General features: G+C 45.5%; 1 protein-coding gene across 1 annotated transcript; it reads left to right on the forward strand.

Annotated features, from left to right (window-relative positions):
• The first annotated feature begins 7,120 nt into the window (after positions 1 to 7,120).
• On the forward strand, positions 7,121 to 17,315 carry LOC123840957 (peptidoglycan recognition protein 4). The gene is made up of 8 exons (XM_045870669.1): positions 7,121 to 7,166; positions 7,999 to 8,087; positions 8,891 to 9,105; positions 10,505 to 10,623; positions 11,871 to 12,023; positions 13,372 to 13,570; positions 15,959 to 16,077; positions 17,137 to 17,315. The coding sequence occupies exons 1-8, from the start codon at positions 7,121 to 7,123 to the stop codon at positions 17,313 to 17,315; spliced, it is 1,119 nt and encodes a 372-aa protein (XP_045726625.1).
• The last annotated feature ends 683 nt before the right edge of the window (positions 17,316 to 17,998 follow it).

Here is a 17,998-nt window from a genome sequence, read left to right on the forward strand (position 1 = left end):
TAATATTCACTGTAGGTTTTTCATAGATGGCTTTTATGATATTGAGGTATGTACCCTCGATCCCTATACTCTGAAGAGTTTTGATCAAGAAAGGATGCTGTACTTTGTCAAAAGCTTTTTCTGCATCTATTGAGAGGATCATATGATTCTTGTTCTTTCTTTTGTTAATGTATTGTATCACATTGATTGATTCGCGGATGTTGAACCAACCTTGCAGCCCAGGGATAAATCCCACTTGGTCATGGTGAATAATCCTTTTAATGTACTGTTGGATCCTATTGGCTAGTATTTTGGTGAGAATTTTTGCATCCATGTTCATCAGTGATATTGGTCTGTAATTCTCCTTTTTGATGGGGTCTTTGTCTGGTTTTGGGATCAAGGTAATGCTGGCCTCATAAAATGAGTTTGGAAGTTTTCCTTCCATTTCTATTTTTTGGAACAGTTTCAGAAGAATAGGTATTAATTCTTCTTGAAATGTTTGGTAGAATTCCCCTGGGAAGCCATCTGGCCCTGGGCTTTTGTTTGTTGGGAGATTTTTGATGACTGCCTCAATTTCCTTAGTGGTTATAGGTCTGTTCAGGTTTTCTATTTCATCCTGGTTCAGTTTTGGTAGTTGATACATCTCTAGGAATGCATCCATCTCTTCCAGGTTATCTAATTTGCTGGCATAGAGTTGTTCATAATATGTTCTTATAATTGTTTGTATTTCTTTGGTGTGGGTTGTGATCTCTCCTCTTTCATTCATGATTTTGTTGATTTGGGTCATTTCTCTTCTCTTTTTGATAAGTCTGGCCAGGGGTTTATCAATCTTGTTAATTCTTTCAAAGAACCAGCTCCTAGTCTCATTGATCTGTTCTACTGTTCTTTTGGTTTCTATTTCATTGAGTTGTGCTCTGATCTTTATTATTTCTCTTCTCCTGCTGGGTTTAGGCTTTATTTGCTGTTCTTTCTCCAGCTCCTTTAGGTGGAGGGTTAGGTTGTGTACTTGAGACCTTCCTTGTTTCTTGAGAAAGGCTTGTAATGCTATATACTTTCCTCTTAGGACTGCCTTTGCTGCATCCCAAAGATTTTGAACAGTTGTGTTTTCATTTTCATTGGTTTCCATGTATTTTTTTAATTCTTCTTTAATTTCCTGGTTGACCCATTCATTCTTCAGTAGGATGCTCCTTAGCCTCCATGTATTTGAGTTCTCTCCAACTTTCCTCTAGTGATTGAGTTCTAGTTTCAAAGCATTGTGGTCTGAAAATAGGCAGGGAATGATCCCAATCTTTTGGTACCGGTTGAGACATGATTTATGACCTAGGATGTGATCTATTCTGGAGAATGTTCCATGGGCACTAGAGAAGAATGTGTATTCCGTTGCTTTGGGGTGGAATGTTCTGAATATGTCTGTGAAGTCCATTTGGTCCAGTGTGTCATTTAAAGTCTTTATTTCCTTGTTGATCTTTTGCTTAGACGATCTGTCCATTTCAGTGAGGGGGATGTTAAAGTCCCCCACTATTATTGTATTGTTGTCGATGTGTTCCTTTGCTTTTGTTATTAATTGCCTTATATAATTGGCTGCTCCCATGTTAGGGGCATAGATATTTACAATTGTTAGATCTTGTTGGATAGATCCTTCAAGTATGATATAGTGTCCTTCCTCATCTCTTATTACAGTCTTTGTTTTCAAATCTAATTTGTCTGATATAAGGATTGCCACCCCAACCTTCTTTTGGTGTCCATTAGCATGGTAAATGGTTTTCCACCCCCTCACTTTCAATCTGGGGGTGTCTTTGGTTCTAAAATGAGTCTCTTGCAGACAGCATATCGATGGGTCTTGTTTTTTAATCCAGTCTGTTAGCCTGTGTCTTTTGATTGGGGTATTGAGCCCATTTACATTCAGGGTAACTATTGAAAGATAGGAATTTAGTGCCATTGTATTGCCTGTAAGGTGACTGTTACCGTATATTGTCTGTGTTCCTTTCTGGTCTATGTTGCTTTTAGGCTCTCTCTTTGCTTAGAGGACCCCTTTCAAGATTTCCTGTAGGGCTGGTTTTGTGTTTGCAAATTCCTTTAGTTTTTGTTTGTCCTGGAAGCTTTTTATCTCTCCTTCAATTTTCAATGACAGCCTAGCTGGATATAGTATTCTTGGCTGCATATTTTTCTCATTTAGTGCTCTGAATATATCCTGCCAGTCCTTTCTGGCCTGCCAGGTCTCTGTGGATAGGTCTGTTGCCAATCTAATGTTTCTACCATTGTAGGTTACATATCTCTTCTCCCGAGCTGCTTTCAGGATTTTCTCTTTGTCTATGAGACTCGTAAGTTTTACTATTAGATGTTGGGGAGTTGACCTATTTTTATTGATTTTGAGAGGGGTTCTCTGTGCTTCCTGGATTTTCATGCCTGTTTCTTTCCCCAAATTAGGGAAGTTCTCTGCTATAATTTGCTCCATTATACCTCTGGCCCTCTCTCTCTTTCTTCTTCTTCTGGGATCCCAATTATTCTAATGTTGTTTCGTCTTATGGTATTGCTTATCTCTCGAATTCTGCCCTCGTGATCCAGTAGTTGTTTATCTCTCTTTTTCTCAGCTTCTTTATTTTCCGTCATTTCATCTTCTATATTACTGATTCTCTCTTCTGCCTCATTTATTCTAGCACTTAGCGCCCCCATTTTTGATTGCACCTCATTAATAGCCTTTTTGATTTCTACTTGGTTGGATTTTAGCTCTTTTACTTCTCCAGAAAGGGTTTCTCTAATAACTTCCATATTTTTTTCAAGCCCAGCTAGTATCTTTAAAGTGATGATTCTGAACTCTAGATCTGACATCGTACTAATGTCTGTATTGAGTAGGTCCCTGGCAGTCGGTACTACCTCTTGTTCTTTTTGTTGAGGTGATTTTTTCCGTCTTGTCATTTTGTGCAGAGGAGAATAGATTAATGAGAGAACAAAATGCTAGCAGAGTAACCACGTCCCCAGAAAATATACTCTAAACAAATCAGAAAAGACCTGAAGCAGTGGGATAAGAAAGGGAAAGAGAGAAAAAAGAAAAAGAAAAAGAAAAAGATAAAAACAAAAACAAACAAAACAAAACAACAACAACAACAAAAAAAACAGAATGTGATCAAATATGATCTATATGGTATATAGATCAGTGCCACACACTAGATTTGGGGTGTATTTTGGTCTTTTAGAAGAAAGTGCCTCCCAAAATTTTAAAGAAAGAAAAACTTATATATGTACAAAAATAAGGGTTGATATGATGAAGGGATGGAATATGACTGTAAAAATGGAAATTATAAAAAAATTTTATAAAAGGAATTGATAAGAAGTTGTTTGAAAAAAGAAAGAAGAGGATTTAAAAAAAGAAAAAAGAAAAAGAAAAAAAAAAGGGAGAGGATGTGATCAGGCAGGGGAATAGAAAACACCATATACTAGAGATTTAGGGTATATTTTAATCTGTTAGAAGAAACTATCTCAAAATTTTAAAGAGAGAACAACTTATATATATAAGCCAAAAATATGGGTAACTACTATGAAGGGATAGAATATGACTCTAAAAATGAAAAATAAAAATGTTTTTTTTTAAAAAAGGGATTGATAAGATGTTGGTTGAAAAAGGGAAAAAGAAAAATTCAAAAAGAAATAAAAAGACAAAAAGACAGTTAAAAAAAAATTAACTTTAAAAGACTAAAGAATCATGGTAAAAAAGCCGTGAATTCTATGTGCAGTATTCCCCTAGCGCTGGAGTTCTGCCGTTCTCATTGATCGGTAAACTTGGTCTTGGCTGGCTGTTCTCGCTGATCTTCTGGGGAGGGGCCTGTTGCCGTGGTTTCCAAATGTCTCTGCCGGAGGCGGAATTGCCCCGCCCTTGCCCCCTCCTGGCTAAGTAATCTGCTCGGGTTTGCTCTCGGGAGCTTTTGTTCCCTGCAAGCTTTCCGTACAGCTTTGGAGGCGGAGAGTGAAAATGGCGGCCTCCCAATCTCCGCCCCGGAGGAGCCGAGAACTTGGGGCTCCGCTCCTCAGTGAGCCCCCAGAGAAAAGCCGTCAGTCACTCCCGTCTCCCCGGTCTCTGGCCGCACTCCGTGCTCACCTGGCCTGTGACTGCGCGTTTCTATCTCTGGCACCCGACCCCGTGTGGAGTCTCCAAACCCAGCAGATCCCTGTGGTGCACTCCCACGCGGCTCCTCCCAGGGGAGGAAGGTGAGTCTCCCTGGATCTGCCACTTGTTGGGTCCCTGCTGGAGGAGCAGGGGCCCGACTTTGCTGCGGATCACGGTTTATGGCCACCCCAAGCTGAGAGCCCGCGCCTGGGCTCCGCCTCTGCAGCCGGCTTCCCTGCTCCGTTACCTGGGAGCTCTGCCACACAGGCACCCCCGGTCTTTCTGTGACCCCGAGGGTCCTGAGACCACACTGTCCCGGAGGGTTCCACCCCCCGCTTAGCCACCAGAGTGACGTCCCTCAGTGGAGCAGACTTTTAAAAGTTCCGATTTTGTGCTCCGTGGTTCTATCACTTGCCAGAAGCGGCCGACAGAGGCCCCTCCCCGCCGTCTATCCTCCCGATTATCGCCTGGGATTCACTTCTCCGCACGTCCTACCTTCCAGAAAGCGGTCGCTTTTCTGATGAGAGTTGTTGCTCTTCTTTTCTTCAATCTCCTGTTGAGTTTGTAGGTGTTCAGAATGGTTTGATCCCTATCCAGCTGAATTCCTGAGAGGAGACGAAATCCAGGTCTCCTACTCCTCTGCCATCTTGCTCCACCCCAAAATCACATATATTAATATCACCACTGGTCTCATCAGAAAAGTCTTAAAGTATTGGAAGACTGTCAAACACATAGTAGCCAACACAAATTTTCCAAAATCCTAAACTCTGTTTGAAATCTCTGATTTTATTATTGCTAACAAATATCGTTGGTTATTTTCCTTGAAGTAAAAGTTTTACTCTGTTCATTTTTGAAAAGATGTCGGTCATATATATATATATATATATATATGGAACTGGTGCATTCATTGGGCCTTCTCAAGGGGGCATTTCTGGGACCCAAAGTCCTGAGCATAAGACTGCAGTCCCACTTAGGGCCACCTGTCTGGATTTGGGACATTCTTTTAGAAGGGTTCTTTCTGAAGTCTCAGGAGGCTGCCTCCACTCCCAGGGAGGTGAAAACCCTGCAAGTCCCTTCCCATGAAGGAAGTATAATGTGGAGTTCCTTCTGTGAAGATTCTATGAAGACTCATGGTTTCCAGGAGGCCAGACTGCGGGTTATGGAAGCAGGTGATGACTACAATAAGGCCTTGAGCTGGGAGTGGGTGAGGGGCCGGGCATTCATGGTGGGGGTAGTAGATGCATGGGACATGATAAGTTCTAGTGATGATGGCATTGTGTGCTGCCTCCTGGAATGTACCTTTCTATTTCTCTGCCTCTATCCTACTTGTGCAGGTGAACCCATTGGAAGGAGGTGGGGAAGTGTGGGGTATTGGTCAGTGAACCCCATCTACAGCCTTGACACTCCTGGAGCCGGTCAGTCTTGTTGGGGATGAAAACAACTTTCCTCTGCCCTTCAAGGTTCTTTAGCTTGGTTAAAAATTAAATTAATGTGAGACAGATTAATAGGAGAAAATCAAACAAAGCTTAAGAAATTATATACCTCCTGTATACATGGCAGAGCCCCAGGAAAACTGAGTAACTCAATGAAATGGCCAAAGCCATCACCTCGAATACCATTTTCAGCTAAAGACAAAAAATGTTGGTGGCAGGGAGTCAGTTGGGGGAGGTCAACAGGAAAAGCATAGCAAATAAGGGCAAAGTTTAAGCAGATTTAGCTCATTGCTTTCTCCATTGACTGCATCTTCTGGAGATTTGACAGTCACCCCCTCTTCCTGGTACTGAAGGAGACACCCTTACAAGTGGAGATTTCCCTTATTCATGTAAATGCCTCTTACAAAAGGGGACTTCTTGTTTTTCAGAACTTCTCATGGCTCTTGTGTATGTCCTTTAAAAAATAACCAGCTTGGAATAATCAATATGCCAAAGAAGCATATCTTGGGGTGGCAAAATTTGCTCCCCTTACAGTCTCCAAGGCCAGGAAGTTCCCAGATGTTGGTTTGTTCAGGCATCCTAAGGGCTGGGGATGAAGAAGCAGCTCAGGGAGCCTTGGGCAATCATGCCATTTCCCAGGGAGGAGGTACCTGGGTTTATTCATAGGGTGAGGCTTTGCTTTCAGCTTGAGTCTGGTCTCCCTCAGTTCCTCTGGGTGCCCTGGTTGGAACCTGTGGGAGCCTCAGAACTCTGCCCCCTCTCCACCTTCTGTTAGGGATCCAGGTATTCCTCTTCTCTCTGGAAAGCCAGAACCCAAGAGCTCCCTTCCCAGGGAGGGAGTGCCCTGTGGTGAGAGGGAGACTGAAGGCCTGGGAGGTGGCAGCTGGAAAGGGAGGGCAGGGCCAGAGGCCAAGTCTGAAGGGAGGAACTGCCAGCCAGTGATGGGAGAGCCACCTGCACCCTTACTCGTGGAGCTGGGACAGAGCGGGACCCACAGGTATTTCTGAGTGTGGGTGTGTTTCTTGTTGAGAAGCTCTCTCCCTTGGAAGGGACTGGATGTACCACATGGAGCATTAAGATCATATCTCTTCTGCCCTAGAACTGGGGATCCCCACCCACTGACTCTTGTGCCCTCTTTCACCGCACCACATCCCCGACTGGGAAGGAATTCTCTGCACTAGACCCATCCATGTGTGTTTGGATTTCTTAGTTCTATTATTCCTGGATCTTACAGTTCTCTTTTATAAGAATGGATGTTAACAATCCTACATGGCAAGGTTAGCATAAGGATTAAATAAGATTGCATGAGCGAATTCTACCTTAGCCTTGTACATAGTAGTTACTCAGTGAAATCTAGTTGCACAGGGAAACAGGATGAGGGTGTTTACCCATCCAAGGAACACCTGACATGTACTGGGGACCTTGAGAGTCCTGGCCAGCTGCTGGCCCTCAGGAGGCCCATAGTTTGGCAGGGAGGCAGACAGGGGTGTCATGCAGTGGGGTGGGTGCCTTGTTTGAAGAGTGAAGCATGGCCTGGTTAACTGTCAGTGTCTCTCCTAGGGTTGAGTTCCACACACTCCTGTCAATGTTTTAGGACCACATGAGGATGCTGCTGTGGCTTTGTGTCTTGGCTCTTGGTCTTAGGGCCTGGGGTGAGTTTTCCTCCACTAGATCAGAGGGTAACTAAGAAGGATCATCTACTTTTACAGCAGAGTTCTTTAAATGTTGCCTCTCCCTTAGGGTGAAAGAATAGCTTTGCATTTGGAACACAGAACTTGAAGTCTATAAACCTGGTTTCAAATCCTTGGCCTACCTCCAGCAATGATTTTATGCAAATTATTCAGCCCTTTAAACCTTAATTTTCCCACCTGATAATTGAGATAAATTTATGATTTCCCAAATTTTTGAAGATTAAATGAGATAATGCACATGAAGGATTTTGCACCTGAGCAATGGAAGCAATGATTCTCTTTATGTGGCTGGGGTTTATGCTTCTCAATAAGAGAAAGTTCCTTGGGGCTAGGGATGTCAGTCACACACACAGGAGCTTGGGCACAGTACATTCCCCCAAATCAGGCCTGGAAGAACTGACTTGATTTGTGCAAATAACTCTAATCCCTTTTCCACATCATCTTCTCATTGTTTCTACTTGGCAAAATCCACACAAAAGAGAACCTTGTGCTTTTGAGATGCTTAGATACACTTCCAAATTTTTGTTGTTTTCCCAATAGTGTATATAGATGCAGCTCATAAGAAACGGATATATTTCTGACTCCCTGCTCTTGGCTATTTAACTGTGTTCTGGGGATTCCCTGGAGTTGGTGTTGAAGAAAAGCATGCACATCTTGCTATTGGAGGTGGTCATCTAGTCAGCCTAGAGGGGTCTCCTGGAGGGGCCTCAGTGATCTGGCATGAGTCTGCCACTGAGATGGTTAGTACTGGGGCTCTCTGAGGACCAGTGTAAAATGGACTGTTCTTCTGCAGGTGATTTCTCTTGGGATGAAACACAAGCCAGAGATTTATCAGAGGGCCTTCAGGACCTGTTTGGCAACATCTCTCATCTCATTGAGAAAGGAAAACTCAGTTTCAATGGTGAGGAGGCTTAAAGACAGCTGAGTATGTTCTGTGACCAAAGTGCTTCTGAGATCTGCACTGCCCCTTGTGGCTGGCATGGGGCAGATGGGGACGTGGAACATCAGCAAAACACCTGCAGGGATGCCATAGGCCTTGGGGGTCTGGGGTGGTACCAGGAGAGGACAGAAACCAGGACAGGGAGATTCAGCCTCCGCACTCAGGGCCCCCTAGCCTGAAGATGGAGACCCACACCTTGCCCTGAGGGAGTTGTCTGACTGAATGGGAGAGCTAGGCCCTATCTGGAGAGAGCCCCTAGGCTGAGGAAGAGATGTAATCCCCTCAGAAAGCACTCAGGGCAAGACAAAGGACACAGTCAGAGTCACAGAGCAAACTGTCAGTGAGCATAGTGTGCCCTGAAGGCATTAGTGCTGCAGTGAAACCCAGAGGGGCCACTCAGGGCTTTCCCAGGGGAAGCAGTGGGAAGGAGCTGCTTCCTAAAGCAGGGGTCCCGGAGTGGAGCAGGGCAGGAGCTTCAGGGTGGAGTCTGTCCCAGTGGGGATGCCCTGGATAGGGGAGCAGAGCATCCAAGCTTCTCTGGGCAGGTGCATACTTTGCAGTGGGGCAGTGGAGGCGAAATAGATGTGGAGGTTAGAAGGAGAGGGTGTGTGTGCCTGCTGAAGCCCTCCTGCCAGGGTTCTTCCACCCCTGTGGGGCAGACTCAGCCTAGAATGGCACATGGCCCAGGGAGTAGTGAGGCAGCGATGGGGCAGGATGCACTGAGTGATATCCTCCTCACCCTTGTGGTTACCCCACAGATGTCCTCACAATGGTCTCTCACAAGGAGTGGGGGGGAGAAGCTGTTGGCTGCAGCACCCCACTGACCATGCCCGTGGATTTCCTTGTCACACACCATGTCCCTGGACTGGAGTGTCACAACCAGACTATGTGCAGTCAGAGGCTTTGGGAGCTGCGGGCCCATCACATGCACAACAACAGCTGGTGTGACATGGCCTACAAGTAAGGGCCATGTGGGGGTATATGGTCAATGCTGCTCCTTAAGGTGCTTCTCCCACCCTTACTCATGTCTTCTTTCCTCGTTTCCTGGGTTGAGGTTATATCAGGTTTATAGTGAATAAAATATTAAAAACACTATAAAATTCCAAATCCTTTTGAATTTTCTATGAGATCTCCCAAAAGGATGCAAAGAAGGTTAAGTAATAACTATACTTCCTGTCCCCCTCCAACACTTGTTCATGCAGCACACTGATAGTTATGAATGACTAACAAGTGCATGGGTGCATTTGTTCTACCAACAACATGTGAGGTTGGTCAGGCATACATTACCATCTCCATGCTCCAGGCGAGGGGACCAAGGCCGGGACATTGTCTGGCTTTCTCAGAGTCATGCAGCTACAAGGTTGTAGAGCCCAGACTGACTCAAACTGTCTCTTTGCCCACCACATGTCCCACTTCACCATATGCAGGGGGCTCTTATTTGGTGAGGCATCTCTTACTCTAATGGTCACTCTAGTGGACCCTCTCAGTGCCTAGGACCACATGTCCTCAGCCTACCTTTGACCCTACCTAGTTGTGGGCAGTTCCTATGCATGGTGATGGCTTTCCACTTTGAGTACCCTCTGAATCTCAGTTTTTCTGCTTTGGACTTTTACCACCCCTGATGGTGAAGGGGAGTTAATGCCCCTTGGGGGGCAAGAGTTGTAAATAACTTCTTCAGCCCCCAGTCCTTCTCAGGGACAATCATTAGGTGCATGTACTCAGTTCCTTGTAAGTTCACCTGTCTGGTGGCAGACAATGGGAGGAACAGTTCTGAGCCCCAGGTAGCCATTGCGAAGCCAGCCCAATTGTGCACACTTTGTTGGATTTCTTGCTTCTGATTCACTCTCCTTGCTCCCTCATACTGGCTTTTGGGATCCCTTTTCAAAAAACTGCCTGTATCCATGTTCTTATCTGAGGAGCTACTTTCTGAGAAGTCTACATAAGACAGGAACTTGGCAAGGAGAAATCACATGAACAGCCTACGTGGAGATGACACAGGTAGCATGCATTTAGGAGGAAGGAGAGCCATGTTTGAGGCAATATGGAAGCTGAGAAGAATCTCACAGTATAATTGGGTCTCTGTTAGCTACAGGACCTCTCCTCCTTCTGAATGTGTAGGATGATTTACATAAAGCCTGGGCATCTGAACAAAGGAGGGAGGTAGGGAGTGTGGGGGTGGGTTCTGAATTCTAAGGGAAATTAATTGACCTGGTCTATCCACTGTCTGGGACAAGTCCATGCAAGTTCTCTATAGTGAACATAGCTTGATCCCTTCTCCCTTTGGAGGCTGATAAGTGGTTCCTTTTGTGGGGATGTGCCACAGTGTCAGCCACTCAGCCTATATCTCCCTGCTCCACAGCTTCCTGGTTGGGGACGATGGCAGGGTGTATGAAGGTGTTGGTTGGAATGTCCAAGGCATGCACACCCAGGGCTACAACCACATCTCCCTGGGCTTTGCTTTCTTTGGCACCAAGGAAGGTAATGGTCATCCCAGCTGCCCTTCTCCAAAGAGTTACCTACTTTTTTGTTTCCACACTGCCTCCTTGACCTTCTCCTACTTCCCTGATGATCTACTCTCCTGGAGTTCCCCTCTCTCTTCGCTTACATGAATGGTATTTGTTCTCTTCTCCATCCTCTGGCTTCCTTCTCAGTCTCCGAGCTGTCTCCTCTTCCTCTGGATATCTTGCAGTGGAGGTGCTGTCCAGCCTTCTCTCCACAGCCTTGCTACCCTCTCATTGTCATCATGGAGGGATGTGGGCTTCTGTTGTCTTCTGTCAGTGACTGTTGCATCTTCCTCTCTGGCTCTAACCCTTCTGCAGCACCAGACCCTGCTTCCGGTTTCCTACCAGGCACCTCCTCCTCCCAGGTCTCTTACCTCAAGATTTTCTCTACAATCTTTAAAACCACTCTGAGGCCTCCAATCCCTGAGTCCCTTCCACTTTCCTCTAGTCTTACTGCTGCCCATCCCCCCAGCTCTCCCAGCATCCTAGCATACATGCTCCAGGACCATTCCACTGAGTTTGTGCACCCTCGACTCTTAAAGCTCTTGCATGTCTAGTTTCTTATTGTCCCCTCCCAATACTCTGTGAGAAAATCCAGACAAGTTTCCTGATCGCTGTTACACAAAGTACAACCTGAATTCCAGAGAGGAAGTGACCCAAGAAGAATCAAAAGGCAAGCTCACACTTTCCATTTTCAATTCCAGTGTGGTTTCCAGCACACCACAGGACTCTGTATTCAGCTTGGTTTGTTTTTGTGACCACTCTTTGTTACCTGGGTGTCACCCTGTTAGCTGTAGGGTCTTGAGCATGTTACTTCTTGAAGCCTCAAGTTTCTTTCTGAGAATAATGAGTCTAATAAAAGCATTTATGTCAGAGGTTTGTGGTGAGGATTAAGGAAGTTAATGCAGGGAAAGAAGCTGGCACATGCTTGGAAGAGCCCTTGCCAATGGGAAACCCTGACCCAGCTAGCTGGGCATTCCTGAGCATGGGGCTGTGTTCCAGCTCTTCCATGGAGGAAGAGCAATGAATGAAATTTTGGCAGGTCACTGGGGAAGGTCTTCATCCTGGGCCAGGTGGATCCTTGACTTTCAGGCTTTCTAACCTGGGGGATGAGCCAGTTTCCCTCTAACAGCTGTGTAAGGGCTGGCAGGGCATCTAGTCCTTCCCTCACAGCCCCCTGAAACTCAGGTCAGACCCAGGTTGCCATAGATGGTTCTCTTTCAGGCCACAGTCCAAGCCCTGCTGCCCTGTCAGCCATGGAGGGCCTGATCTCCTATGCTGTCCAGAAGGGCCACCTGTCATCCAAGTATGTTCAGCCACTTCTTGTGAAAGGTGAGAACTGCCTACTCCCTCTTCAGAAGGCAAGTCCCAAGAAAGGTAAGACTTTCAACCTTACTGGGCCTCCCTCTAGACCCACCCACCCAGCCTACCCCTACTAATTTCCAAACGCCATTGGGAGTGACTTTTCAGTTAGGCTCTCATTGGATCGTTTCTGATAGGCAACTTGTCACCCAACTCTCTGAACCTTTGGGCTGGCACACCTTGAGAGGAACCCTCCAGGTCACCTCTTTATCTCTCAGATTCCTAGAATGATAGAGCCATGGCATTAGCATGGTGTAATATATGTACACTCATTTCTTCAATCAGTCAACAATTATTTACTGAGAACCTGCTAGTCACTGAGGATATATCATGGAACAAAACACACAAGCAGTGCCCTCATGAAGTTTCAACCTAGAGGGTAGAAAAAAACAATAAACAAATAAGTAAATAAAATATTTGGTATGTTATAAGGTGAAAAGTGCTGTGGAGGAAAAAAACATGGAGAGGAATAGGCATCTAACACATACAACCACAAAAGCTCAAATGCACATCTTTCTGAATATAAGAGCCACAACAGCACAGATAGACCAAAGTGCTTACATCGCCACCTATACTGACATCAGAGGAAGTTGTTAAGGTATTTCGGGTAATAAGCACTAGATAAAAGGTAGATTTGGGGTTAAACAGTAGCATCAAAACCAGTATAGTTAAGGGTCACCTGGATGATTCAGTTGATAGAGCATGTAAATCTTGATCTTGGGGTCATAAGTTTGAGTCCTACACTGGGGCCATGGAGTTTACTTAAAAAAAATAAAAGAACAATATAGTTAATAACCACTTTCAACCTTTTCCTGGACTTAATAAAGTTTTAAAGATAATTATCTCTATTATATGAAAGCTCTGAGTAAATCTGGTCTCTGCCTTTGGACTAGTGCTATCAACTAATAATAATTGCTTATATTGACAGAGTTTTAGGGATTACAGGTGAGATTCAAAGACATGCTTTCAGTTGATAATTCAGCTGATTTGTCCAAAGGGCCCTGTCATGCAGGCACACACACATACACACAAGACAATCATGCAGATAGATAAGGTATCCTTTGCCCTTGGGAATGAGCATCCATATCTTCATAGGATCAATATACCCACTGTCCTCTGGGTTCTGTTTTTGGGTTAGATCCCATGGCTCTATGATTCTTGCCTCTTGAATATAATCCTATCAGGCAGATATACTCCACTCCCAGGTGGGCTCTCTTGAGTTCCACAGACTCAGGTCAGGATGCTCAGAGGCCATGGGGATGTTAAGTAGTGAGGTGGTTGACACGGGAGAGCACAATAAGTCCACACATCTGGGGTTTTTTTGTTTTTTTTTTGTTTTTTTTGTTTTTGCCCCCCTTCTCAGCTTGCTCCAACATTATCCCACGGTCTGCATGGGAGGCCAAGGAGACCCATTGCTCCAAGATGAACCTCCCGGCTAAGTACGTCGTCATCATCCACACTGCTGGGAAAACCTGCATCATGTCTGATGAGTGCTGCTTGTTGGTCCAAGATATCCAGTCCTTCTTCATAGACAGGTTGAACTCATGTGACATTGGGTATAAGTAAGTGGACCTGAGGACATGTGGGCTTCTTTTACCTGAGGGCAGACTCTGAAACTTCGAATGGGAGAGAAAGGAAAATAATGTTTACTGAGTGCCCACCATATGAGGTGCTCTATGTTTAACCACATTGATTTTTCATGCAACTCTGGGTGAGCCTTACTTAGGATATAGCTAAGGGGGCAGTCATTCTCCTTGAGCATGTACTCAAAATGTGTCCTTTTAAAAGATCTTATATTGATGTGATGGAGGCCAAGACTGCTGGAAAGATACTAGAGGAAGTTGTATACATGCAAGCTTGTGAAGCCTGTAGAGAATATCTTTCCTGTCTGAAGGCAGGGGGAAACACCAGATATATCCTCTGATTGCTCTAATGCCAAGATCTATAATTTTTTCATAAAGAGCACACTGACCTAATGAGAGAATAAAAACTTCTTGCAGGATGCTCTCCAAGCCCACAGATAAGATGTATGGGGTTAGACACCATCTCATGTCCATCAGAAACAATTACACTGAATGTTAAGTCTCAGGATGGGCCACCACTAAACCAGACAGTACACATTAATCAAGGAGCCTTTCCTCTAGGGGCATCATGGCTTAGCTAGTGGAGTTGGATTTTAACCCCCCCTTGCCTCCTGGCCAGGCACTCTGTGCAGGGTGCAAGCAGCATAGCTGTGTGCAGTGGCCCTGCCTTGGCTGGATCTACCAATTACCATTGGATTACCAAATCTAATCAGCTTGGATTTACCAATTGTGATTACCATGGAATCACAATTACCATGTGATTCTGGGCTGATAGCCTGTCTTATCTCCATCCTGTTTTAGTTGCAACCCTTTCGAGATAGGAGAAAACTTCCTTCAATAACTTTCATCTGTTAAGACTTGCCATGTGCTCTGCTAGATCCTGCTTTGCAGGATTATTCACAGGATTGCTCTCTTTGATTAGAATGTATACCTGAAAACTGACTATATGTTTTGAACCTAAACTGGAAAATGATGGGTGCTGAGAGAGGACATTTTCCTTTTTCCATTCAGGTTTCAGAGGTCAGTTTCTTGTCCCGTGGCCCTTGACATTTTATTGTGTCCTTTTTACCATAACTTTCATGACCCTGCTCACTGTGAAATGATCTGAAGTCAGGAGTAACCACCCACTTGCTATAAATTAGTTCACTGAGAACACAATTGAGTGCCTACTCTGTGGCATGAAGTTATGCTCTGGGGATGCTATCAGATGTAGCACAGATAGGGTTCTTGCCTTGATGGAGCTAATACTCTGCGGATTGAGAAAGATAATTAAATGAATAAATCCTAATAGAACACATTAGGTGTTCTTAATGATAGATAAGTGTTCTTAAATGATAGAGGGTGCAAAGATGTAAGCAGGATACATTTTTAACTTGTTAGCTTGCTGGGGGATTGAGTGTAAAGGAAGTACTACTTGAGAGGTGACATATCAGATGACCTAAGAAATGAGTGAGCTTGTCAGAGGAGGGGGAAGACTGTTTCAAACAGAGAAAAAGGACCTCTGTGGAAAATCCTGGATGCCAGCCTGAGAATGGTGTCTTGGAGGAACCAAGGGAAGTATATCATAATAAAAATAGATGACAAAGAGAGGGATGGTGAAAGGTAAGGAGGCAAACAGGGGCCATCTCATGAAGGATCTTGTCACTTAAGCTGGGGAGTTTGGACTGTGTTGCCAAGGGACTAAAAGCGGGTTTTATATAAGATTTGTATCAGAAAGACATGAAGAACTACACATTTAAGGAAAGGACACAGGGAGACAAGGTGCAAAGGAGTGAGAGGGCAGCCACAAAAGACACCTGGGAGAGTAGAGTGTGATGGAAGTGAAGTGGGAGGATATTTGTGGATGCAGAGGGATCAGGCCAGTCAGGGCTGGAGAAGTGTACTTTGATCTTAGTGGTAAGGCAGCCACAGCTCACCTCCAGGGAAACAGTGTCATTGGTGAGGTATGGGGAAGGCCAGGTTGCAGAGATGGCCATTGTTGCTTTTTTCTTCCTAGACTATGAACTTCTTGGGGCAGCAGCAGTGTGCCAGAGCTGGATGGGCTCATGAGGGCAGATTGTTGGAGAGCCAGGACCTTTGTTAAATCACCAGGGGCTGAAAATCAGCCATGGTGGGAGTTTTACACCACAGAAATCAGTAAAGGCTATAAATAGCGCTTCCTTCTCTTCCCCCTCTTTGATGAGCACGCTGCTGGCACCCCTGGCAAAGACTGTCTTTTTTGTAACTCAGTGCTTAGAATTTAATAGCTAATCAGTGTCTGCCGAGTAAAGGCATGAATGATTGAATGAATGAACGGATGAATAAATGAAACAATCCCAGGTTGTCTCTCTGTCATGCTAATCTCCATCTCCCCTCATGGTCTTCTAGCTTCCTCGTGGGGCAGGATGGTGTCATTTATGAAGGAGTGGGGTGGAATGTCCAAGGCTCCCATGCTCCTGGCTACAATGACATTGCCCTGGGCATTGCCTTTATGGGCACCTTCTTGGGTAAGTGGATGCTTTGGGCAGTAGCAGTCATTGTATGGTGTTTGAGGGAGAGTGTCTCAAATGGAAGACAACAGCATCAAACTCAGGGATCACTTCAGTGCCTGCATATGCTGGACTTACCCAGCTTCAGATTTGTCATTTGAATAAACTGAGTATGACCAGAGTGACCCCCTCCCAGACAGAATGCCCACTCTGTATTATCTCCTTCACACCCAACCAAATGTCTCTCTCTTCTGACATCCAAAACATATAAGACAAGGAGAAAATATCTTTGTACATATATTTTGCTAAGTTTTTACCATGGCAACAATGTGGAGACCCTTACCTTATTTGCCACAACCCTGGATTAGCCCTTGTCTCTGCATCCAGAGTGTACACTGAGAATTGTCATTGCTCAGAGCTCTTGATTAGAGTTTGTTTAGACTCTGGGAACTTTTGCTGCACCTCTAGGAAGAGCCCATGTCACTGGGGCTGGTTCAGTCTGATACTAAAATGGATATTGGGTGGGGTGAGGGGATACCTAGGAAGGTGCTTGGGGGTGGGGCTGGGCATGTGAAGGTACAGGAAGCACACCTTGTGGCCAAAGCAAGGTTTCTCAGCCTCAACACTATTGACATCCTGGATCAGGTAACTCTTTGTAGAGGAGGTGACCTGTGCACTGTATGACCCTTAGCTGCAACCTTGGCTTCTGCCACTGGATGCCTGTAACACATTTTGCCTAGCTGTGACAACCAAAAATTTCTCTAGACAGTGCCAAGTATCCCCATGGGAGGCTAAATTCCCCCAGTTGAGAACTACCAGGTTAAATATTTGCAATGGACAAAGGCTCCGTGCATCCCCTAAACAGTTGTATGTCTTATCCCAGGCTCTGCTCTTTTCATTCAAGAACTTTGGTGCTGAGGAATCTGAGACTGACTTGATTTTCTGTCTATAGGGTGGCTGGCAGTATCAGAATATATTAGCAGGGTGGTAGGGGTAGGTTAGGGGGGATTCAGGAGTGGGTCCTGACCTGGGCAGGGTGCCCTGGAAACCTGTAACAGATAGATAACTGTTTTGCAGGTACCCCGCCCAACACCGCAGCCTTGGAAGCAGCCCAGAACCTGATCCAGTGTGCAGTGGACAAGGGATATTTAATTCCCAACTACCTGCTGGTGGGGCACAGTGATATTGTCAACACCCTGTCTCCTGGGCAAGCTTTGTACAACATCATTAAGGCTTGGCCTCATTTCAAACACTGAGGGAGCCCCTGCTCCTTCTGAGACTGTTCCCTTTGCCCACCTGGCTGCTGGACTTCCCCTGTCCTCACCCTCCACCCTGACTCAACACTTGGTGTCCCCTCCCAGTCAGCCCCATCCTGTCCCTCCTTTCTCAGATTAGGGTGATCCTCTACTGCTAGCACCCCACCATCCTCCAAGTAGCTCTGAGACCCCAGAGCTGGGCATTCCCAGCCCTCTGAGTAGGCCCCACCTTCCTCTCTCCTCATCTTCCCCTTCCCTGGGCACCCAGCTCCTAAGCCAGGTGAGAAGATGGGCTGATGCTTGTTTGACTTCTCTTTCCCTTTCTGGCTGCCCCTCTGCCCCATGTACCTTAGCCCTGCCATCTGCCCGGCAGCCCCCAAGATTCACACAGGAACCAGGTTCAAGGCCTGAAGCCCCTCTCTGCTCACACACTGACTTGTCCACATGTGGATATGGCCCTTATTTCAGGGATCCATCACTTATAAGTGTGCTTCTCTTCTGCACTGGATTGTGAGGGTTTCCAGTTTTATTTGTCCCCATGTCCTCAGTTCCTCAGCAGTGTCTGGAGTCTAGTAGTCACTACAGAAATTTGTTGGATGAATAAATGAATGAGTGGATTGAGTCCCTGCTCCCCTTTTCAGTCTGCTCCACCACCCCTTCTCTGGGGATGCCTTCTGGGACAG

The sequence above is a fragment of the Mirounga angustirostris genome, unplaced genomic scaffold, assembly GCF_029215605.1.
Source record: "Mirounga angustirostris isolate CCGP_5_RB_7025 unplaced genomic scaffold, mMirAng1.0.hap1 SCAF_4, whole genome shotgun sequence".
Classification (NCBI taxonomy): Eukaryota; Metazoa; Chordata; class Mammalia; order Carnivora; family Phocidae; genus Mirounga; species Mirounga angustirostris.